This window comes from Anarrhichthys ocellatus, unplaced genomic scaffold (genome assembly GCF_004355925.1).
Source record: "Anarrhichthys ocellatus isolate YVR2014 unplaced genomic scaffold, GSC_Weel_1.0 scaffold121, whole genome shotgun sequence".
NCBI classification, from domain to species: Eukaryota; Metazoa; Chordata; class Actinopteri; order Perciformes; family Anarhichadidae; genus Anarrhichthys; species Anarrhichthys ocellatus.
Genome location: NW_022280151.1, coordinates 704,042 through 730,085, shown reverse-complemented (window position 1 = coordinate 730,085; position 26,044 = coordinate 704,042). Strand labels below are relative to the sequence as shown.

General features: G+C 42.1%; 2 protein-coding genes across 2 annotated transcripts in view; one reads left to right on the top strand and one right to left on the bottom strand.

Moving 5' to 3' along the window:
• il16 (interleukin 16) overlaps positions 1-4,165 on the top strand; it is a 28,453-nt gene extending 24,288 nt beyond the window's left edge. Inside the window, exons 17-19 of the mRNA XM_031876979.1 lie at positions 2,245-2,476; positions 2,581-2,709; positions 3,590-4,165. Coding sequence (XP_031732839.1) covers positions 2,245-2,476; positions 2,581-2,709; positions 3,590-3,780 — 552 coding nt within the window. The 3' untranslated portion in view covers positions 3,781-4,165. The remainder of the gene's footprint in view (positions 1-2,244; positions 2,477-2,580; positions 2,710-3,589) is intronic.
• Positions 4,166-6,308: 2,143 nt separating this feature from the next.
• stard5 (StAR related lipid transfer domain containing 5) overlaps positions 6,309-26,044 on the bottom strand; it is a 39,518-nt gene continuing 19,782 nt past the window's right edge. The window contains exons 3-6 of the mRNA XM_031876980.1: positions 22,188-22,320; positions 20,098-20,215; positions 18,965-19,058; positions 6,309-16,748 (exon numbers count right to left, since the gene is read on the bottom strand). Of these exons, the coding sequence (XP_031732840.1) occupies positions 16,598-16,748; positions 18,965-19,058; positions 20,098-20,215; positions 22,188-22,320 (496 nt within the window). The 3' untranslated portion in view covers positions 6,309-16,597. The remainder of the gene's footprint in view (positions 16,749-18,964; positions 19,059-20,097; positions 20,216-22,187; positions 22,321-26,044) is intronic.

The window sequence follows — 26,044 nt, the reverse complement described above, 5'->3', positions numbered from 1 at the left end:
AGAGAAAGCACAAAGACTCCGGGGAAGAAGCAAAGTTAGTAATGTGCGTTAATGAGACATGAATTCATACAGAAGGAGAGAGAGAAGAGGAGAGAGGAGCTCAGTGTATCATAGGAAGTCCCCCAGCAGTCTAGGCCTATAGCAGCTTACCTAGGGGCTGGTCCAAGGCAAACCTGAGTCAGCCCTAACTATAACCCTGAGCCAGTCCTAACTATAAAACTGAGCCAGCCCTAACTATAACCCTGAGCCAGTCCTAACTATAACCCTGAGCCAGTCCTAACTATAAACCTGAGCCAGCCCTAACTATAACCCTGAGCCAGTCCGAACTATAAACCTGAGCCAGCCCTAACTATAAACCTGAGCCAGCCCTAACTATAAACCTGAGCCAGTCCGAACTATAAACCTGAGCCAGCCCTAACTATAAACCTGAGCCAGCCCTAACTATAGACCTGAACCAGCCCTAACTATAAACCTGAGCCAGTCCTAACTATAAACCTGAGCCAGTCCTAACTATAAACCTGATCCAGTCCTAACTATAAACCTGAGCCAGCCCTAACAATAAACCTGATCCAGTCCTAACTATAAACCTGAGCCAGCCCTAGCTATAAACCTGAGCCAGCCCTAACTATAAACCTGAGCCAGCCCTAACTATAAACCTGATCCAGCCCTGACTATAAACCTGATCCAGTCCTAACTATAAACCTGAGCCAGCCCTAACTATAAACCTGAGCCAGCCCTAACTATAAACCTGATCCAGCCCTAACTATAAACCTGATCCAGTCCTAACTACAAACCTGAGCCAGCCCTAGCTATAAACCTGAGCCAGCCCTAACTATAAGCAATATCAAAGAGGAAAGTCTTAAGCCTACTCTTAAATGAGGTGAGTGTGTCTGCCCCCCCGACTGAAACTGGAAGCTGGTTCCACAGAAGAGGAGCTTGATAACTGAAGGCTCTGGCTCCCATCCTACTTTTTAAGACTCTATGAACCACAAGTAACCCTGAATTAATGGAGCGCAGCTCTCTAGTGGGGTAATATGGTACTATAAACTCCTTAAGATATGATGGTGCTGACCAATTAGGGCTTTGTAGCTAAGCAGAAGGATTTTAAATTATATTGTATATTGTACAGGGAGCCAGTGTAGAGAAGCTAATACAGGAGTAATATGATCTCTTTTCTTAGGTTTCGTTAGTACACGAGCTGCAGCATTCTGAATCAACTGGAGAGATTTAACAGACTTATTAGAGCAGCCTGATAATAAGGAATTGCAGTAATCTAGTCTAGAGGTAACAAATGCATGAACTAATACTTCTGTTAGCCCAGAGCAGCGTCTGGCAGACTGTCTGAGGTAAACTGTTGGATCGCCTTAACTACTGTAAACTATTTCATTGAGTTTCCTTTGAGCAAAATGAGTTGGGTGAATTTTAGATATCCAAACATTTAGGCAGTATATATTTCTAGGGATTTTATTGTTAAAGGTAAGGAGTGGATCTGGTCTGCACTGCCTTTGTGGGTCTGGTTGGGCCTCCATGTTGTTGTTTTACTGATTAAGTTAAACTCAACTTGTTCCTCGCCTGATTGGATGCCTTCATGGTGCAAAACTCAGAAACAAAAAATACGCCTATTTTTCACCGAGTAATATGTGCGTTTTTTTAAAAAGTATACAGGTCAAAAACAACAGTTCAAAAAAAATGTAATCACATGCAAATTAAACGCACAACAAAACCCGGAACCGGTGTATAAAGGCCCGTCCGTACAAGTTGTTTACCCTTCAACGACTTTTTCAAAACTCTTTACAGTCAGCTCAACAGCAGTCTATGTGGACTAGACGGTGGATAACTTTTCCCTGCTTTTATACAAGATGACCACATCTTTCAAAAAACTGTTTTCTTACTCAAACTCAACTCAAAGAGGGTATTTACACTCCATTTTGGTATTGTGAAAACTGTCAAATATATGTTGAATACATGTCACAAAAAGACAGTTAATTTGACCAAAAACAAATCAAATACGTTTGAAGATGTTCAGCCTTGCTACCATCTCGCTACCTCTTTTCTGCATGTCATATTGTTCATTTGTTTACTGTTTTACGGTCTTATAATAATATTCCTTTTTATTCTTTTAAAGCACTTTGTGATCTTGCCGTTTGAAAGGTGCTATACTACTTTACTTACTTACACTTTGGGACAGACACTGTGCACACGCTCTCTGAATCTCTGTGTGAGACACTCATTGTCTTCGTCCAGGTCCACAGAGTGTTTCCTAGCGGCCTGGCAGCTCAGGAGGGCACCATTGAGAAAGGAGATGAGGTGTTGTCTATAAACGGACAAACGCTGCGCAGCCTCACACACGCTGACGCCACCACGGCTCTGCGTCAGGCCCGCTGTCTGAAGCAGGCTGTGGTGGTTGTCTGCAAGAGAGCAGAGGAGGAAGGAAGAGAGGGAGGAAGCTGCAGGAGCCAAGAGACCAACCCTGCAGGTGAGTCCCAACACTTTGCTTTCTAAAGTCGAAAATAAGTCCTGTGGCTCACGTAGGCCTAAAAGGTTCCACATTGAGGTTGTACGTTGTGTTTTGTTTCACAGTGGAGGAGCAGGGAGCTCCGCTGAGTGTGGAGCTGGAGAAAGGAGCTGGAGGAGTTGGCTTTACTCTCGAAGGAGGGAAAGGCTCAATCCATGGAGACAGACCTTTAGTCATCAACAGGATCTTTAAAGGTACACTCATGATGCCATCTGATTTCATTCTATTTACAATAAACAAATTCCCCATACATTCAAAATGTAACCAGCTTCACTCAGCCATCTGGGGTTTTAAAAAGTGCTTCTGTTTATTTACTGAAGGGGACAGACAGTTGAATTCTAAGAGTTCTGTGAAGTCACAGACAGGAGAGACAATTCCAATACATTGATTCTCATAAAGGAAGAGAGGACGTGATTCAATACTGGAGTGAAATTATTTTCAAAACTGGGAATGGAGCCTGAGGAATGGAAGCTGCTTCAGACATGAGTACTAGTTCACGTCTGTAGCAGCAACTATACAACTGTAAACTTCTGAAATGAACAGTCTTATCCTCTGCTTTGTTTGGCTTTTTGTGAAATAAAAAAAACAGGTCTGTAGAAATAAATTTTTTTACAGAAGCCCTGAGAGGTAAATGAAGAAAAAACAATTTCTAAGTCTGGTCTAAATTGTTTAGGTCAAAGTTCAGCCATTTCTGGTTTCCCTAACGCCAGATTAGCATCGATCCAAATACATTTCTATCCAACACATGACAATAATGTTATATAATTTGCTAACACACAATATAAGTACCTTGTGTTTAGAGTACATGGAGTGATTCAAACTGACCTGGAAGAGAACATGAGTGCTTTTAGGTAGAACATGGGGTAGTAGTGCGCTTCATCCTCCGGTGGCCGAAATGAGTATTACAACAACAAACACTGCAAATGAAAAATAAAAAATCACCTGGCTAAGCTTTTTCTGTTCTGAACAAATAAAGCAGGTCTTTTTACCCGTACTGACAGCCCGGTTACCAGCTATCGTACTGTTGTAAAGATACCCAGACTAACAGTGTGTGCCTGTCTCTGTGTGTTTCAGGTGGAGCAGCAGAGCAGAGCGGTCTACAACATGGAGATGAACTGCTGCAGGTCCAGGGAATCAGTCTACAGGACATGACTCGTTTTGAGGCCTGGAACATGATCAAGGCCTTACCTGAAGGACCCATCACCGTAGTCATCAGGGGGAGGCAGAGGGGAGTTGAATCACAGCTGGGAGCTGCTTGCAAATGAAGAGACCAAAGAAATGAAAAGCCACAATAGCACTTGGGGCACACAGATGTTGGCGTTTTATTAAAGGCAGTCAGCGTGATCCACCTTTGACATGGTGGACAACTTCCAAATACATTATATTTATAGCACATTTCCGATCAGATATGGAAGTTTGTTAAAATAGTCAATTCACCCAAATCCTCCAAAACCCACTTACTTTACCATGCCCCAAATACTGAGAACAATCAGAAGGGGGGGAGCTTCAGAGACTATGTCCAAGTTTTATTCACTCAGCGGTTAGCATCTCAGTTGAATTCTATGCTATGCTATGCTAGCTTCTGAAGGTATACTGAATGTATTTGAATGATTGTAACAGTGAATAAAGATCTACCCAGCTTTACAGGAACACTGTTGATCCTTTTTTATTGTCTTCCGTCTCGATCACCAGGTGATGTGGTGGTTCACTGATGTGGTGGCTCTGACAGCTCGAGGGAGCAGCAGTGCGGGGGGGGGGGAGGGGCTTAGCCAAGGCACAATTAGATTCCAGTGGTGACTGATTTTTTCCAACTCATGTGATCCAAACTTTTCCAATAACTCCAGAGCGTTGTTGAGTCCAAAAGTCAAGATTTACTGAAAAAATATAGATTGAATAATTAAAAAAATTCACAACATATTCTTTATCTAACAAAATAATCTGCTTCTAACCTTCTGGCGGTTAACCTTTCAAAAATATTTGAACTGAAAAAACAGTTTGCTCTTTATATTTACAGCTATGTTCTGTTCATTTGTGCACACAAATGATGTCATTTTAGAGAATAAATAGTGATTTGTGTGGTGTGTCTTTGTAATTGTTGGTTCAAATGCCTGATTGTGCAAACTAAATCCTTTTCTCAGTCTGCATTACTCCTGCCATCTTGGATGTAGAAAGAGATACATTATATTCCTAAAAACAATTCCTTCAAATTAGCCAAAACAAGGCTAAGTAGAAGGCAGTGAAACATCCGCGTCACACCACAGCAGTTTTATTCTGTCTATCCATCGGCGTATAAGACAGTAAGCAGCATATCAGGCCATGGGACTCACTTGGGACGGTTTGAAGCTGATGTTTTCTCACTTATCACCCTGGACGTCTATAGAATGGCTGTCTGACTCAGTTCAGACACTTTGCACTAATCTGAAGGAGAAGGAAAGAACTACAGGAGATTAGGCACAATAGCAACACCCATCCAGAACAATGCAACCCACTACACCTGTGCTGCTGTTGGACAGCTGTTTATTAGGTGTTGTTTTTAGTGCTTGTTTAAGTTTAGTCTACAATGGTATAAAAATAAAAAAAATACGCAATCACGCGTAAAAGAAGGGAAGTGTATATATTGGAGTAAACGTCTATTTTCCCAGCAGTATATGTACGAGTTTCATCCGTCTGTTATCTGTCAAACAAAACTCAACTGGAATGTATTGGGATTGTATTTGTGTTTCAATTCTGAGCGTGCAATAGGACATCTTGAGCACAGAAGACGTTTTTGCATATTTATGTAAATGTGAAGAGGAATTCACTCATTTCCTTCTTGGTATTTATTATCCTTCTGTACAAATCAAACTAACCATTTGTACAAACATGATCTATTCTGGTACAACATGATTACATCAAGCTGTGTGGATGGGCTATAAAAATATATCAATTCAAAAACAATGTTTATATAGAGTCACTAATATCTGCCTTAATAATTCTAAATAACTGATATAAAACTGTTAAACTGAGCCTGAAGTCTGTGTGAGGTGTCATTCTGCTAGTGTGTAGGTGGCGTATAAATACTTTCAAGTGTGAAAATGATGCTGTTCTACAAAGAATAAGAGCAGTGCTGGACAACAAGATCTTCATTATTTTAATGCTGGTGAAATACAAAACCAACAGGGTGCAGAACAGTACAAGATAAACACTTTGATGTGTTCTGACTAGACATGTAAAAAAGTAAAGAGTAGCCGCTGTTGCGTTCAGTGAGAGGACTCAATTAGAAACATCTGACATGAGTCATGTATATTCTGTTATGCCAGTCCTTGAATTTTCTAGGATGTTGTGTAATACAGGAGAAAAAAAATGACTAAAGTGACTGTTGGACCACAAATGCACAACTTTGGGAACTTGGGACACTTTGGACTGGCATCTGAATCTCAACCACAGAAGAGTAAATCTACTTTGGGTATTTGGTCTCATTGGGGGTCATCACAGTCACGGTTTAAAGGGTTTAACTGGGACTAGTTGCTCTTTGACCACTTTGTCAATCTAGATGCAGTGAAATGTTTGTTGGTCAAAGTTCACAGAGGTCGGATAAATCAATGCTGAATCACATGGTGCGGCACTGCTCTGTCTGAGTTCAGAATCTGATGCACGTTTCATGTTTGCTGCTTGCATTTTAACAAACAAATATAGAGCAGAATTTATTTTGAATTTTAAGAAAAAGATATTTTCCAAACGATAAAACAGTGTTTCCTTAACTAGAAACTACTGGAGGTAAAACATCTAATGACAAAGCTACTGGTGAGATACATCACAACCTTTTGGTGGCAGTTCAAACTCAGATGTCCAGCAGGTGATCCCAACGGCTCCATTTGTGTTGATTCTACTTCAGCAGCTACCTGTATGTACATCGAGAGCATTTCACACAAAGAACACGCTTGTTCCATTTCATAAACACAGACATGAAAAAGCCTTTGGACCCACGAGCCATCTCAAGCACACAAGACCTGGAAAAGGTGGAATGCAATGAAGAGGTCTTTCATTAACATCACCGTCTCCACTGTGAGGTAACAAGATGTTACAGGTAGAGTGCCAAAACCTGTTCAAAGGAAGCTTGATACTCCTAAAGAAAGACTTCAACATGTCACTCTGTGTGGCTCATCATACACATGAAGGCTCTGTAGACATACAACAGTTCACTACACAAACCACATCCTCCCTCTAGCCTTCCCCGGCTCAGATACACGTCTTTATTCATATATTTCATAAGTTAAGGAACCTTAATAAAGAGGGGATGAAGGGAAGGCTTACATGGTGTCTTAGCCTGTGAGGATTCAAATGAATACAGTACATGTATGGTCTATTTTATTCTGAATACCTGAAGAACTTACTGGCAGTTGTGAAAAAACATACATGTGTATATTTTGTACATATGTATGATTATAAATAATAGCAACTTATATATTGTTTAGTTATTAAATACAGACATGATTTGAGCTGTAAGCTCTGATTTTAGTGTGCAGTAGTTCACCCTGTCTGTCAAACCTGAAGATAAGTCCTCACGTTAAATGACAGGACAACATGATTACATCAAGCTAATGGTCAGTGTGGATCCTGTCCAGGTACTACATGTCTTAGTGGAAGTACCGTCATTATATACAATCCCACTTCAAGTTCCACAAGTACTTCTCCCATTTCTTTTTCCCCAATACACAACTATCATGAGCTACAATGTGTAGCCAGTGAGTTGGCCTGAAGAAGAACTGGACTGATAGATACCGTACTGGTCCTGGTCTTTGACAATCTACGTGTAAAAAAACTGAAGCAGCATTCATTTGTACTTTATGATACGTGTCAGTATAATTCTGCTTTCCACCACTGGGATCTGAGTTGAGAAACCTCATAACATTCATAACTGCTAGCTAGTTTAGTGAACATTACATATATCAGAGATCTCCTCCATCACTGGGCCCATAGAACAAGCGCACTAGCGTTTCCTTTAACCCCGCCTCCCAGCCCGCAGGCTCATTCACATGGACAGAGGAAGGGAAATCACTCTGCATTCAGCTGTTAAGTGCATTTTACAACTATTAGAACCTAATCATTTAAACAAGGGCCAATCAAGTGTTCATACTGGGATGTTGATTCACCTCAAAGACAATTATCCACTGAGTCACAGGTGTCTCTTTTCCAATGTAAGGCTCCTAACATCTATCCTAACCACTTCTCCTTGACCTTTATGGAATTTACTGATGCTTCTTGTTATTGAGAACGAGAATTTGTTCGACAGTTCTCTGTATTTACTGTTCATTTTATTTTGTGTTCTGTGTTTTACTTATTTGTTACATGTTCAAAGTAAATAAATACATATGAAATTAAACTAAAGGATTGTCACTGTCTGTTCATATTCATCAACATGAATCCCATTACTTTATGACTGTATGAGTATAATTGTTAAATCTGTGTAAGATAAACACATCGTTTGTTTTCATGGACGGCCGAATGGTGCGTCAATTTAAATGTTGCCGCCGCAAGGAATTGTGGGCCGGAATCATCTTCTTTCCTTTTGTACAGGAAGGTCCAGTGTTTCCTATGCTAAAGGAGCTAATACAGGAAGCATTGAAGCACCTTTCCTTAGCATTTAGAGAATTCAAAAAGCTCTTATCATAGCGGCCACTTCGATACTTCCGGGTCATTTCACTCAGTTAGGAACCTTCCTAAGCAAAAAGGGCTTTTCGACTGCAGCCTAAATCTGAGGAAAAGTCTTTTTGGGCCCCATGGCGTCACGTGATCGACCCAGAAGTTGGAATTCCACCGTTGGCCACTACGTCAAATTTGCCACAAAGACTGGCGCTCTTCCTGACGGTCCAAACATGACAAGAGCAACAAGATTAATGCACGCTACCAAAATAAAAGCTCACTAACAGCAATAAAGATACTTGTCTCTACATCACGTACGCTAAACTACCCACAAACACACTTGAAAATATAATAAATCTGTTTGTTCAATGCAATCTAAAGGGTTCTGATATTGTTTTGTTACAATTGTTAAGTCAGTATGTTATACGTTTTATTTTGAAACAGGAAGTGTCCTGTAACTTGTCAGGTGACTTATAATCAGGAAGTGAAGGAAGAGTGTGGGCTCAGAGCCTCTGTTTTCAGTAGTTTTCCAATCCAGTTGAGTCTGCCTGCATCTTATGCCTTTTGATAGCATCATTGGTATGTATTGATTTGTTTTATTGTTACTTATGATCGCAGATGATTATTTTTGTGACTGTTTAGATTTGGGAAGTTTTATGCACAAAGTCCATCGAGTCATTAGTAACTCCACTATGACTGTTGTTAAAGTTCATATCAGCAGTAAATACATAAAAAGCAGCGATTAAAAACAAAGCAATGTATTTCATTGAAGAATCAGTATATGTACATTGTGTGTATGTGTAAGGTTAAAGAGAAATCATTTTATTTGTATTCATTATGCCTTTTGTGTGTTTTAGTTTTACTCTTTCTTACGTCATTAAACCTGTGGACAACGGGCACTGTCTTCAGAGTCGTGATGTCAGGAAGGAGTTTGTCTAACTGCCAAGGTGTATCACAGCACATATACTGAGGGCAGCACAGTAAAACAATGGCTTTCTAGTGGGCAAGATAACGCAGCCAGCTGACAGACGCTACTAACAACGTCATCACACGCAGCCAGTGGATGATCATCACAGCGGTGTCTAAACAGAGGTACGTCACCAGACAACACCATGTCCGAGAAAGCAACTTCATTAAAGACGCGGTCCCGCGCTACATGTTCTACTACATACTCAAGCGTATCATCAACGGGGTCTGCCGCAGCAAAAGCAAGAGCGAGAGCAGAGGCAGCAAAGGCACGCATGTCCTACGCCGAAGAGGAAATGAGCCTAAAGCTAGAAAAAGCTAAGCTAGAAGCCTCAATAGAAATGCTCAATTACAAGAAAGAGACAGCTGCAGCCGTAGCTGAGGCCGAAACCCTTGAAGCTGCGGTAGATGCAAACAGTGAAAGACATAGTTTCATGTTAAATTTGGACTCCAGTCCTTTGGAAGCTGCACAACGCACAGAACAATACGTGATTGACCAAGCCGAACCACAAAACGCAGACGCTCAGCTACTTGATGATGGTGTTGCAACAAAAAGAAGGCCAAGTCCTAACTATGAAACTTCAGCTTCATCTATCAAATCTGAAGCCAACTCATTCCATCCGACCCAAGCCAATATAGCTTCCCATCATGCACATGGCCATAATGCAGCTTCTCAACCAACTCGCCTCACCTCACAGCAGCCTTACATCTACAAAGATGAAAAGGTCGATAGGACACGCAATGTTCGGTTTGACAATCACAATGCCACTCCTGAGCAAGGTCTTGAACCTCAAAACGACAAAGGTCATCCTGCTCTTAAATCTTATCCTAGATCTTCAAACACCGATAATAACAACTCCAACATTAGCGACTTTGTGAGATACTTTGCTCGTCGTGAGCTTGTGGCAACAGGCCTACTTCAATTCAACGACAGACCTCAGAACTACAGAGCCTGGAAACGCTCTTTTCAAAACGCAACCAGAGGTTTGGACCTGGCACCAAGCGAAGAAATGGATCTCCTGTTTAAGTGGCTCGGCAAAGAGTCAGCAGAACACGTCGAGCACATAAGAGCAATACACATCAATCATCCATCAGCAGGCTTGATTATGATATGGGACAGACTTGAACAAACTTATGGCTCCGCAGAAGTAATAGAAGACGCTCTGTTCAAACGTATCGACGCCTTTCCAAAAATAACACACCGAGATTATTCTAAACTAACAAAGTTGAGTGATCTTTTAATGGAACTAGAGTCAGCCAAAGCTGAAGGAGATCTGCCCGGCCTCTCTTTCCTCGATACAGAGAGAGGCGTCAACCCAATTGTACTGAAGCTCCCCTTCGGTCTGCAGGAAAAGTGGGCGTCAGTTGGGGCATCCTACAAGCGGCAATATCACGTTTCATATCCCCCCTTTGCCTGCTTCGTAAACTTTGTTAGCCATGAAGCTATTGTCAAAAATGACCCAAGTTTCAACTTTGTCTCTCACTTAGACATGTCTCCCAGGACAGAAAAAACAGCTTGGAAGCCAAACAGACAGCGAGAAGTCTCTGTTCACAAAACAGAGATATTTCCAAAAGCCATCTCTGATCCTAGGGAGCCCTCAACGAAATTCGATGACTGTGACAAATTGTGTCCAATCCACAAAAAACCTCACCCTATACGCAAATGCCGTGCATTCAGAGAAAAGCCCATCGAAGACCGTAAGACATTCTTAAAAGAGAATACTGTCTGTTTCAAATGCTGTGCTTCATCATCACACATTGCAAGGAACTGCACATTTAATGTTCGATGTTATGAATGTAAAAGTGAGAAACATCACACAGCGCTTCACCCTGGACCTGCACCCTGGGTTGAAGGCACGGACTCGGCTCCAGAGCATGGCGGGGAGGAGGATAGCTCTCCACAACCCCATGTCACCACCAAATGTACAGATGTCTGTGGCGGAGACGTGACGGACCGATCCTGCTCTAAAGTATCCCTCGTGAAAGTGTATCCAGCCGGCCACGCTGACAAAGCTGTGAAGATGTATGTGATTCTGGACGAACAGAGCAACAGATCACTAGTTCGTTCACAGTTCTTTGAAGTCTTCAACGACCAAAGTCCAAGTGCTCCTTACTCATTGAAAACATGTGCTGGAGTAAAGAAAGCGACAGGAAGAAGGGCCAGTGGCTACATTGTGGAATCTTTGGATAGGACCGTCAGCATCCCACTACCCAGCCTCATAGAATGTGATGACATTCCAAATAACAGAGATGAGATTCCAACTCCCAATGCAGCTTTTCATCACGCACACCTAAAGTCAGTTGCACACCTCATCCCAGATATCGACCCACAGGCCCCAATTATGCTTCTCTTAGGTCGGGATATTATCAGAGTCCATAAGGTCCGCAAACAGGTCAATGGCCCACACAACCTACCTTATGCTCAGAAGTTGGATCTGGGATGGGTCATCATGGGTAACGTATGTTTAGGTCGCGTTCACAAACCACCGACAGTCAGCGCCTTCTACGCGATCACCACGGAACGGGGACGCCCTACTCTCTTTGACCCGTGTCCTAACGTGTTCTGTGTAAAGGAAAAATACAGTGACACCCAGGCCACAAACCACCTCCAAACACATCCTGAGGAGATATCAAACTGTGATGTTGACAGCTTAGGACATAACATATTCAAGCAGACCAAAGACGACAACAACATTGCTCCGTCTATCCAAGACATCTCCTTCATGAAAATAATGAAAGAAGGACTAACAAAAGATGCAAACAACAGTTGGGTAGCTCCATTACCTTTTAAATGCCCATGTCAACGGCTCCCCAATAACAGGCCACAAGCATTGAACCGTCTCAAGTCGCTCAGGCGCAACTTTGAAAGGAAGCCTGAAATGAGAGACCACTTTCTCATTTTCATGGACAAGATGTTCAAGAATGGTCACGCTGAGTTAGCTCCTCTTCCCAGTGAGGATGAACAACAGTGGTACTTGCCAATATTTGGTGTGTACCATCCAAGAAAACCAAAACAAATACGAGTGGTCTTCGATTCCAGCGCCCAGTACAACGGTGTGTCGCTCAACGACGTGCTGTTGACTGGGCCTGATCTGAACAACACGCTGCTCGGTGTACTGATGCGCTTTAGAAAGGAAGCAATCGCCTTTACAACACACATAGAACAGATGTTCTATTGTTTCTCAGTAAGGGAAGACGATAGGAACTTCCTTCGTTTTCTATGGTTCCAAGATAACAACCCCTCCAAAGACATTGTGGAGTATCGAATGACGGTCCACGTCTTTGGAAATAGTCCTTCACCCGCAGTAGCGATTCATGGACTTCACCAGTCTGTTCAGGTCAGTGAGCTCCACATCGACCCTGACGTCCAACGTTTTGTGATGCGTGACTTCTATGTCGACGATGGGTTGAAGTCCCTGCCCACAGTCGAAGCTGCGGTCAACCTGCTGAAAAAAAACATAGGAAGTTCTCTCCAAATCAAACTTAAGGCTGCACAAGATCGCAGCAAACAACAAGGAGGTCATGGAGGCCTTTCCGGCCGAAGATCGTGCAAAAGACCTTAAAGACCTGGACCTCAGTGCAGATGCGCTGCCGATGCAACGTAGCCTTGGAATCAATTGGGACCTCCAGACCGACTGCTTCCACTTCAGCATCTCTGAGGAGATAAAACCCTACACTCGACGGGGTATCTTGTCCACAATCAACAGCCTCTATGATCATCTAGGGTTTGTAGCGCCAGTCACAATACAAGGTAAGGCTATTCTGAGAGAACTCACAATTGAGAAAGGTGACTGGGACTCGCCTTTGCCCCAAGAAATGGAGGAAGCATGGACATCTTGGAGAGCATCTTTGAAAGAACTGTCCCAGCTTTCTATTCCCAGAACCTACACTACAACTTCGCCGCCAGCAGCTGTCAGAAGGGAATTGTGCGTCTTTTCTGACGCATCCACGAAAGCTATTGCCGCTGTGGCATATCTAAAAGTAACTGACTGTGCTGGAAATAACCATGTGGGATTTGTAATGGGCAAAGCCAAGCTGACCCCCCGTCCTGAGCAAACAATTCCAAGACTGGAACTTTGCGCAGCAGTGCTTGGAGTGGAGTTAGCAGACTTAATCTTAGCAGAACTAGACCTTCAGCTCGATGAAACAACCTTCCACTCAGACAGCAAGGTAGTCCTTGGCTACATTTCTAATGAAACCAGGCGCTTTTATGTATATGTAAGTAACCGGGTATTACGTATCCGAAGGTCCTCTCACCCAGATCAATGGCGCTACGTGTCAACAGAACAGAACCCTGCGGACCACGCTACACGTTCTGTCGCTGCAGGCCGTTTGAACGACACAAACTGGCTGAGTGGACCCAAATCTCTGTACACACCAGAGACAAGTGCCTCAAAGAGCACCTACGAGCTTGTAGACCCGGGTTCAGACCCAGACATTCGCCCTCTGGTGTCCACTTTGAGTACTACAACAACATCCAAGCAGCTTGGTTCTCAACGATTCTCGAAGTTCTCATCCTGGAAGTCTCTATCTCGGGCCATTATTCGCCTCATACACATAGCCCGTCTTTTCAACATGACCTTGAAGAACAGCCCTTGTAAGGGCTGGCATCACTGCAAAACAGGATACACTGTTGAGTCTGATCAAGTGTCGCACATCATCATTCAAGCAGTACAGGAGGAAGTCTACAGTCAAGAGATCAAATGTATCCAAAAACATGAGCAGATTCCTAAAAGTAGTTCTCTCAAAAATCTGGATCCTTTCATTGATGCACACTGCCTTCTGAGAGTCGGAGGCCGCCTCCACAATGCAAACCTTGATCAGAGTGAAAAGACTCCAGTGATTATTCCTGGCAAACATCAGGTTGCAACCTTACTCATCAAGCATCACCACGAACAAATCTATCACCAAGGCCGTCTGTTTACAGAAGGGGCTGTCCGTACAGCTGGTTTTTGGATAGTTGGTGGCAAAAAGAAAAGTGAGCAACATCATCCACCAGTGTATAACCTGCAGAAGGCTTAGAGCCCCACTTACAATTCAAAAGATGGCCAGTCTTCCAGCGGATCGTCTCTCGACAGAACCTCCTTTTACAAATGTCGGGCTTGATGTGTTCGGCCCTTGGAGTGTCTCTTCACGTAGAACAAGAGGAGGCCATTCACACAGTAAACGATGGGCCGTAATCTTCACGTGTATGAGCGTACGAGCGGTTCATATTGAAGTCATAGAGTCCCTTGACACATCCAGCTTCATCAACGCACTAAGGCGCTTTCTTGTTGTGCGCGGTCCTGTCAAACACATCCGCTCAGACCGTGGCACCAACTTTGTTGGTGCCTGCAAGCAGTTGAAGATGCCCTCAAACATTGACAACACAACTGTGAAGTCTTACCTGTCAGGCCAAGGTTGCTCTTGGACCTTTAACCCTCCGCACGCCTCTCATTTTGGCGGTACATGGGAAAGAATGATTGGTCTTGCAAGGAGAATCTTGGACTCCATGTTCCTTCAGCTGAAGGACAAACTTACCCATGAGGTGCTGGTGACTTTCATGGCAGAAGTGACAGCCATTATAAATGGCAGGCCTCTTGTTCCTGTGACAACTGACTCTGAGGACTCATTTATACTCACTCCAGCTGCTCTTCTCACTCAAAAAGTGAATGTCCTTTCTGCTCCTACTGGAGAGTTTGGAGTTTCAGACCTCTACAAGCACCAGTGGCGGCAGGTCCAGCACCTGTCTAACACCTTCTGGGACAGATGGCGAAAGCAATTCCTCCCAACACTACAGGCACGCAAGAAGTGGCAGTCTACTCATCCGAACATCAACCCAGGAAGTGTTGTTCTCCTCAAGGATAGCCAAGTACCAAGGAATGAATGGCCTCTTGGACTGGTAACACAGACCTTCCCCAGCGAAGACGGGAAGGTGCGAAAGGTCGAGATCAAGGTCACACGAACAGGAGTGACTAAACTCTTTCTTAGGCCTGTCTCTGAGGTAGTGCTTCTTCTCCCCCCGGAGGCCCAGTGAAGTGAACTGTCTAGGATTTATTGAGTGGCATGTATTCACGCCAGGCGGGGAGTGTTTTGTTACAATTGTTAAGTCAGTATGTTATACGTTTTATTTTGAAACAGGAAGTGTCCTGTAACTTGTCAGGTGACTTATAATCAGGAAGTGAAGGAAGAGCGTGGGCTCAGAGCCGCTGTTTTCGGTAGTTTTCCAATCCAGTTGAGTCTGCCTGCATCTTATGCCTTTTGATAGCATCATTGGTATGTATTGATTTTTTTTATTGTTACTTATGATCGCAGATGATTATTTTTGTGTATATGTATCACAGCACATATACTGAGGGCAGCACAGATATTATTGAGACATCTCTATACAATAAACAAGTCTTCTTTACAACATTTCCAATACATTTCTGCCAGGTTACTTTTGACTTATGTCTGTCTGATCTTGAGTCCTTGCATTGCTCATAATTATGCCTTGGAATAGTTTCATCTTAGTGATAGTACTCACTTTTACAGTACAACTACTGAAAGCAGCCTGATGTCTTGAAAAAAGCAGCTTATAGTGTAGTGTTATTATTTTACATAACAGTTTTATCTTATTGTATCTTAAAACATGTGACCACACCACATGCCTTTTATTATGAAAGTTCTCGTGTCAGCTGGTGACCACTTTTGTGAGCCCAGTTAGTCAGCTGGTAGGGTTCTAATCTTGACTCTGCATGAGGAGTTTCAGGGACTGTATATGAAGAAAAAGAAAAAGGGAAATGTACTTGCAAACTGATGCCATGAAAAAAAGAAGACACTTTTTTCTGCTCAATAGAGCAGCATAAAACACACCTTATTCCCCCACCTGTGCTTCAGTGTGACGGATTAAAGAGGCAGATAATCACGGTTAACAGGTGAGTAGGAGATGAGCAAATGGCAGTTCAAGTACAACAGAAACAACTAAATGTGAGGTATGAGCCAAAACTCCAAACCAACAACCTGATACCAGCAGAGGGTAAATAAGGTCCATGCAACATGCATGCTTACTGTACACACTGAAGTATGCGATAATAAGAAGAGGAAATGTCTGGTGTCTCATCAGCGTGGTAAAAAGCACACATGTTCTATCATTAAACACATGTACAAATATAGATTATTACTTCTATATTCATTCTTCAGACTGAAGGAAAGGAATTCATCCCACTGATGGGGATGTAAAGAGACTGGAGTTTGAAATGCAGGTTTAGTCAAATGCAAGCCCTCATTCTGATTTTGGGACATCTCAGTGCGTGAACTGCTTTCAATAAGAGGGTTGACTGTTGAAGATTCACTGGATTCCTCCTGCAGCAACACAGGACTATAGGAATGTAGAAACAAAAATCGTGGGTTGGTTCTATTTGAAGTCAGCGATCTCAGTGTGCTGATTGCTGTTGAGTTTGGACTGTTTAAAATACAACAAACCTGACCAGTAGTAGGGCTCAGGTTTGAAGGTACATGTCTCAACTCTTAGTGTCAAAGGTCCTTGAGAGATTTGACAGCCTTGGCCAGGTTGCTGTAGAACTCAGCCATGCTGGAGGGGAAGAAGGAGTCGACCACGGAGCGAGGGAGGAAGCCACCCAGGTCCGTCTGGAAGAAGCTGAACACCTGGGTTTTGTTGGGCTCTCTAGAAGAAACAAGGCAAGGCAAGTTTATTTGTATAGCACATTTCAACAACAAGGTAATTCAAAGTGCTTCACATAAAACCATTAAAAGCATCAAAACATAAGGCAAAAGAAAATGAGATTTAAGAACATTGATTGAAACATTAAAAACAGTCATTAAAACACTAAAAAGCAGTGTAAGAAATAAAATACAGTAGTATAGTAAAATGCAGAAATTGATTAATATCCTTGAATGTGGTTCAATTAAAGGCAGCAGCAAACAATCTTGATTTAAATTAGCTGAGGGTCTCAGCAGACCTGCAGCTTTCTGGGACTTTGTTCCAGATATGTGAAGCAGAACAACTGAACGCTGCTTCTCCATGTTTAGTTCTGACTCTGGGAACAGAAAGTAGACCGGTCCCAGACGACCTAAGGGGTCGGGATGGTTCATAAGGTAGCAGCAAATCAGAGATGTGTTTTGGCCCTAAACCATTCAGTGCTTTATAAACCAGGAGCAGGATTTTAAAGTCTAGTCTTTGCTGGACAGGAAGCCAGTGCAAAGACCTCAGAACTGGAGTGATGTGATCCACTTTCTTGGTCTTAGTGAGGACTCGAGCTGCAGCGTTCTGAATCAGCTGCAGCTTTCAGATTGACTTTTTACAGAGACCTGTAAACACACCGTTACAGTAGTCCAGTCTACTGAAGATAAATGCATGGACAAGTTTTTCCAAATCCTGTTGAGACATAAGACCTCTAATCCTTGATATATTCTTCAGGTGATAGGAAGCTGATTATGTAATTGTCTTGATATGGCTGTTCAGGTTGAGGTCTGAATCCATAACTACACCTAGATTTCTGGCTTAGTTTGTGGGTTTTAACATCAGTGATTGAAGCTGAGCGCTGACTTTCAATCGTTCGTCCTTGGTACCAAAAACAATTACTTCTGTTTTATCTTTGTTTAATTGAAGAACATTCTAGCACATCCAGTTGTTGATTTGTTCAATGCAGTGACCCAGCCCTTTTATGGGATTATAGTCCCCTGGTGATATAGTTATGTAGATTTGTGTGTCGTCTGCATAATTATGATAACACACTTTGTTGTTTTCCATAATCTGAGCTAGTGGAAGCATATAGATGTTGAACAGAAGAGGCCTCAGTATTGAACCTTGGGGAACACCACATGTCATTTTAGTCAGCTCTGATGTGTAATTAGCTACAGACACAAAGTATTCTCTGTCCTTCAAGTAGGATTCAAACCAGTTAAGCGCTGTGCCAGAGAGTCCCACCCAGATTTTTAGTCTTTCTAGTAGTATGGCATGGTCGACCGTGTTGAATGCAGCACTGAGATCCAGTAATACTAAGACTGAACTTCTGCCATTGTCTGTGTTTAAGTGGATGTTGTTGAAAACCTTAACAAGAGCAGTTTCAGTACTGTGGTGCTGTTGAAAGCCTGACTGGAAGACATCAAAGCAGTTATTTATGGCCAAGAAGTTGTTCAGCTGTTGAAAAACCGGTTTTTCAATTATTTTACTTAAAAATGGGAGGTTTGATATTGGCCTAGAATTTTTCATTGTTGCGGAGTCTAAACTAGCCTTCTTTAGGAGCGGTTTAATAACTGCAGTTTTTAGGGCTTGTGGGAAGACACCTGAAAGAAGGGATGTGTTTACAATTTGTAAAAGATCAGTGGTCATGCAGTTTGAAATATTTTTGGAAAAGTGTGTTGGTAGAATATCCAAGCAGCAGGAGTATGACTTCAGATGTTGTATAATGTCTTCTAGGCTTCTACGGTCGATTGAATGAAATTGTGTCATGATATTTGAATGGATGTTATTCAGAGAAGGGGACAACACATATCCTGTGGTTGGTGTGGAGGCACTGACTGCTTGTCTAATTTACTGAATTTTGTCAGTAAAAAGGGAGGCAAATTGAGGTGGATTGGAGCTCAGCAGCTACTGACACTCAAGGGTTTGTTAGCCTGTCGACGGCAGCCAATAAGGCGCGTGTATTGTTATTGTTTTTGGTTATGATGCCAGAGAAGATTGCATTTCTAAGTTCCAAATTATAATTGCGAAGTCTCTCTTTATAGATGTCACAGTGAACGTGGAGATTTGTTTTTTGCCACCTGCGCTCAGCTTTCCGACACTCTCGTTTCTCTATTCTGAGAGAACAAGAGAAAATGTGTCCTACAGCGGAGAGGAACAAACCACACACTGTACTTGCTTGGTGTCAGTGTACTCACCCTGAGATGGGGACACAGATGCAACCACATGGATGGTTAAGTCCTCTCACGTAGCCAGACTGGGGCGGACAGCCCGGGTGACTCACGTTGGTGGCTGTTTGACAAAACACACATGCACATACACATTTGTCTACATTATGCTGATATTGTGAGATCTGTGGCTCTCAACCAAAACTAAACAGAGTGCCTGTAGAATTTCCTTTCCATTAAAATGAGACACTCCAGACACAAAAAAACTTTATGCACAGATCACATTTTGAGACTTTGGGCTATTTGGCTACTTTCAGACTAGTGGAAAGAAAACATCCAAAGTACATGTTTACATGAGTATTTAAACATAACGTTTCAGAAAAGTTGCAATACAAAAAACAATTGTCTTAATGCAAGTAATCAACTGGGGAAGTTTCATGGTGATAAGTATTAGCTAACATCATATTCACCTGCAGTGACCCTTAAAGTAATAGGTTGTCTTTTGTCTGTACATGGCTGATTATAGCCATGCTTTTACCAAAATCATTTTGGAGCAACACCAAATGAACCAACACTGTAGCAGAGCTTTACTCAGATTACTCTGAGCAGCTTGATGGGAATGAACTACAACATGATCAGTGTCTGATGAAGTTAGTTGTTCCAAATGTTTTTAAGGTGTATTACTACCATGAGCCAGAAGCACACATGTGGAAATGTGACTGGTAAAGCATTGGAAATGTGAAACAGATTTGTGTGATCAGCATCTCTAAGCTCTACCAGTCAGTCAAATTTCATACCGCAGGGCTAATTCATTTTTTTATACATGTATATATTTTTTATCTGTGTATAAACCCTGGTTCATTTAGTACAGCAGACTTATCAATAAGTACTAACTTAAGACTTGAACTAGGTTCCTACAGTGTGAATGCAGGTTTAATTCTTGAGTTCCTATTAATCTGTCCATCCTTAATGTGTGACATTTAATGTATTTATTCTGTTCATGTTTGTAGTGTATCTGCAACATAGTTAAATCTCATACAGCCTTGTCACAGTCACTTCCACAGGTAAAACAGTCCAGCCTCTGCTGCATGGCACAATGAATCTCAGGAAGTACAAAGGAAACAAACAGGAAGTAGATGAGACAGGAATGAGTCGCTACGCACCATTTGATGAAATGGTGCCATCTTCGTATTGCTTCACTAAAATAACATCTACAAAGTCTCGTGGAGCTATGATACCCATAGCTGCTGAGGGCGTGACTGTTCGGCAGATAGAGATGTCCTGGAGAGAGAGGGAGACAAGGGAATGGTCTCAAAGACTGGGTCGAACAAAGCAAAAGCAAATGAGTAACAACTCTCGTATCACATGTATGCAATTAAAGCTGGACCGGGCTACATTTTCTGTCTTTTCTTTTTCTTAAGTATGTGGATCTGTTTGGAGCTGTAGCTATTGGGTTAAGGGCAAAGCTGATGTAGTCACTGCGACACCAAGGTCCACAAGAAGACAACATACAGCATTTCACTGACTGTGCCACAGTTAACACCACGTCAGCTTGTGTGGTGAAACAATGTGTTACACTCTCTATATACAGCACTGCCGCTGTAGAAGAGTGGGACAAAGACTGTCTTATAATGGAGTCCACGCAGCCCACTAATCGATGATGAGCGCACTGTTCGACATGTGCGTAAAATTACCACACCGGGCAACATATCATCTGCTGTCTCAGCATATTTAACACAGAATGAGGATGAGTAGAAATGGATGAAGGACGCGCAGAAACCCAGAATGCCACTGCCTCGGTCATCCCTCTGAGGTGGGCCATGTAAGAGGATAAAACACTCTGCAAAGGTTCCACTCCCGTGACACTGTTTGCTTATGTGATGGTGTCACGCAGCCAGTGAGACAGACGCTGTTTTGACTGAGCCACCACCACGTCATCTCCAATTGAAAGGTGGGATGAACTTTGGCAAAGCACTTGGCGAGCGGCGTTTTGCCCCCATTCTTTACTCATCGCAGCAAAAATAACGTGGAGCTACAGAAGTCAGAGACTGTCATCTCAGCAAAAACAATTCTCCCTTCGTACCCTCCGTGGCTGACAGATATGGCTGCAGCATACACTTCAGCTGTAGATGGGCCAAACAGTTATCTACCAAGGTTTGAAGGTATGTTAACATGATAGGCGTGGGACATGACATGAGATCCACAATATCTAAATGAACATGAGACTCAATTTACACTGGTTGTGGGATGAACCTCTGAGACGTTAGGTCTGCAGAGTGGTATACATCATACATGGTGGTAGGTGTCTCTGTGTGAGCCACCAAAGTAGCAGGCTCCTGGCTATTTCCAGCAGCCATGCTGAACACCTGCACCGTTTGTTGATATGTGCTGCCGCTGTCATATTTCCTGTCCTCACCATGTCTGTTTGAAACAAAGCGGTTCTGTACTTTTAGCACTGTGGATAGCTCCAGACAGATTACATAGAGGGATGGAGGATTCCACATTTTCCTCACAACATGAAACACATCCCATCCATCCAGAGAGGGACCCGTCTGCGCACACCGATATGTGTGACGTCACTGTCCCAGGGAAAACCACAGTATGCCAGGTCTGAGTGCATTAAGGGAGGGAGTCACCATTCACCTTTGGTGCCAAACTGGATTGAGGCGCAGGGCCCCAAACGACGACATCTTTCTCGTTTGGAGGAGTCCCAGGGGTCAACCATACGGTTTGTGGACATCGTGCCTAGAGGGCGCATCACTAACAGCACCATCACCACTCTGTAGGCACAATGTGGGACAACAAAGAGTTCAGCGCATCCCGCTTGGCGTGAGACAGCTTTGCTCTCATGGCGACCAAACTCATATCCACACCGGGGTAAATCAACGACCTCTTCTGCCAGTTTATGGCTAGACACTGTTTGCAGTGTAGTAGGACTTCCACTGCACTCTTTTTTGGTAAAGCATGATGGTAATCAGCGATGGAATGTAACTAAGTACATTTACTCAAGTACCGTACTTTCCTACATTTTTAGATGCTACTTTCTACTCCATTGCATTTCAGAAGGAAATGTTTTTTTTTTTACTTCACTACATTTATTATAGTGAGTAAATGAAAAACAATGCTTCACCATATATTACACTTTAAAATCTAAAGAAATGTGACTACTGTATGGACTGAAACCTGGGTTAACATATACAGAATGGTCATGACAAAACATCCTGTAATCAGAAGAGAGAAATTAGTAACACACCTCTGTGATTTGTTCCAAAAGCTCAAACTTTTTGACATTATTGTCCCACTTGACTCGGAGCCCATTGGGTACTGGTTTGAGACACTGCCACACTCTCTCTGGGCTGCCACTGACAACCCCCTCCCCCTTATAACTGCAGAGGAAGACAGACGAGGACATGGTCAGGAGAGCAGTCTATCTGCTGCAAATGAGATTGATACGTTATTGGACAGGCACATGATTTAACCCCTCCACACAGATATTGGTTAGGATCACACCTTCCTTAAACATAACATGGTCAATTGATAGCTAATTATACTTAAACAATGACATTCTAACTAATGAAATGATTAGAGATGCTATAAATTGTGTTATTTTAACGTTATAAACCATTCATTAGCAATAATAGGGATGCAAATATCTGGTCCATAGTGTTGCTAGATATTTTACAATCGATTTCTTAAAGGGTTACAAATCATTTAGTAATCATAAAAAATACTTAATACAATAAATACAATGTTATAATGTGTGCAACAATAGACTGTTTAAAATAACATAATAAAATAATAAGAGATGCACTGCTACTAGTATCGGAGATCGGTCCGACACTGCCTCAAAAGGATCAGGTATCGGGGACTATGGGTCAATCTGGTATCGGATCCTATCATTTTGGTAAATAACAATTCAGTACATTTACATTTAGGTATTTATTCAGTGTGGCTTTGTGGCACAAGGACTGCCTGTGCCAAAGCACACTGACTGTAATCCTGCGGGCTTAATAATAATAGTAATACTAATCTTCATCGAAAAGTTGGCTCAAAGAGCCGCAGAGCGACATGAACTCCAACCAACTAATCCATTAGACTTCATGTTAAATCTGACCACTAATTTCTCAAAGAAAGCAGACGGTACCAGTTTTGTCTATTGCTCTGGAGCTCACATTATTAACACCACAAACATAAAAAACACATCAGCACGTTCGGCAGAGTCTTATCTTTCTCACGGTATCCATATTTTGGCACTCAGACTTTTTGTTAAAAGGAGGAAGGGGTTTTGTTCAAAATCACTGTTTACTGTAAAGTTTCGTAATCAGTCTGCCTCTAACACCAGGTGCGTCCTCGCCATGGCAACCAGTTACACATGCATGAAGGCTCTCTTTCTCTCTCTCTCTCTCTCTCTCTCTCTATCATACAGCCATTCTGGTTTTAGATATATTTAGAGAACCCCCCCACCCTCTCCCATTTCAAAATAAAAGCCCCAGAGAGTGAATTCTAACTGGAATTCTTGTGATGAAGCCTGCCATTTAATAACCTCTGTGTTTGTGTGTCAAACATGAATATGTCTCCTCTCCCCCTCTCTCACCCACCCAGTCCCACCCTTTCAAAATAAAAGCCCAATAGAGTAACTGTATCTTAACATGAAGCTCAGAATGAGCGTCAGCTCCCATAATTTCCAAAGGCTTCTCAAACAAATATGTATATGTCCAGTACAGAAATGAAAGGGAGCCATTTGTGGACTGTCCATCACGAATACAAGATTCAATCCAAGAGTATGAATCTAAAATGCAGAAAATAGAGTAGCGCTATCTCAATTGAACCTGAACGACACTACCGGTAACATTGCCGTGTATATATATTGCGACGTCTTCGGGCAGTAGAAGCCACACTGTCAAACTTTTTGCGAAATTTTCTAGTTTGTTATATTGTTTTATGGAGTTAAGAAAGCAAAGTTTAAGTCAAGTCTGATGTTACCTCACACATAAAAGAATGATCCCCAGTCACGTCCACACAGTGAGGCATCGAGCTCAACTGCTATTGGATCGGTACCAGCCGATACCCAAATCCCAGGTATCGCTATCGGACCAGAGAAAGTTGGATCTTATGAGGGGAAAAAGTTAAAAAAAATCAATTGATAATAATGTAATTGATGAGTTTTGATATTAAAAACAGAGCCATGTTTCATAATTTTCCTCGTCGCACATTCATCATTCACAACACAAAATTGCCATTTATCATTGAAGGAAAGTGGCCTCAAGGGTGGGAGTAACAAGAAAGAATTTAAGGGAAGTGATGAAAATGTATGTGAAAAAGAGTGATACCTTTACAAAAGATAGAGAGAGAGAGAGAGAGAGAGAGAGAGAGAGAGAGAGAGAGAGAGAGACTTCTGGTGAGAACAACATGGCCCACTGTCTGCATCTGACTGATGTGACAGCTTAGAAGTAACTTCTAAGCTTTCATTAGCTTTCACAAGCACTTCTAAGCCATCAATAAGACAGCACTCTGTGGTGGCGAGATGAGCGGAGAATCAGAATCAGAATCATGCGTACGCATACATGGAATTTGTCTCCGGTTTCCACTCCGCTCTCAATGTACAAACACTATTTTACAATAAACAAGAAAAAATATATAAAGAATAAAACAGGGCAGCAAAAAAGTAGAACAGATGTAGGTATAAACATTTAACAGCTATATACAATATAAGTATAAATATATATCCAAAAAAAAGTGTATATATCAGTGGCGGGCCGTGCATTTTATACCTGGGCCTTCACTGCTGTCCTGCAGCTGAAATACCACCTTATAACCACATGATGGCACCACAGCTATTATTAATTTTGAATGCTGTAACTATGTACGTCTTCCTATTAAACCGTTCGGTACGAGTCGTTTGAATAATGCTGGAGAATTTAGAAAATACAAAAGCCTAAATTCAGGAAAATATAATGTTCTCAGCTGGTCTGGCTGTGGGATCCACCGTCATTCCTTAATGACAAGCCGCGAACCAAAGAGATTATTATAGGATTTTACTTTCACAACTTGAACGTACTGCTCTGCAATGTCTTTCCTCGTCTCAGCACCCTCTCTCATGGTGCATCTCACTCAGTCAGAATGCATTTTGATTGGCTGAGCTGCATCACGTGATGTGATTCACTACCCATCAGCCTCTGCTGTTAAGTTTCATTTCACGATAGTCACGTGCTCGCCCACTGACCAATCACTGCACACTCTGTACCTCGCGGGAAAGCTACACATGGACACTGAGCGGCATGTAATGCCGACGTCATTATAGGCCGGCGCGCAGGCTCTGATAGTCAAAAAATACGCCCAACATGTCAAACTAAAGATCTGATTGGTTGAACACTGACAATCAACAATATCGTCCCCATTCACTTTAATCTGCACTGGCTGCAGGTGAGAGTGTGCAGGCCTCTGGCTCTGTTCTTACCGAGAGACACAGAGGTGAAATCTGATTGGATAAAATCTCTACTTAAAACAAGCTGCACTGGAAGCAGAGCAACTGAGGAAGACAGTAGCTGTGCAATGAGAAAATGGGAAAATATTTTTATAAATTATAATACATGTAGTGTATTTAAGAAAAAATATTAAATTATAAAATAGATATAGCTTTGTGATTCTGTTTAGGCCAGCAGAGAAGGCCTTGCAGGCCCACCACTGGTGTGTGTATGTATGTATGTATGTATGTATGTATGTATGTATACACACACACACACACACACACACACACACACACACACACACACACACACACACACACACACACACACACACACACACACATACAGTTGTGTGAAAAAGTGTTTGCCCCTTCCTGATTTCTTATTTTTTTGCATGTTTGTCACACTTAAATGTTTCAGATCATCAAACAAATTTAAATATTAGACAAAGATAACACAAGTAAACACAAAATGCAGTTTTTAAATGATATATGATATACATATATACATACATACATACATACATACATATATATATACATACATACATACATATATACATACATACATACATACATACATACATACATATATACATACATACATACATACATACATATATACATACATACATACATACATA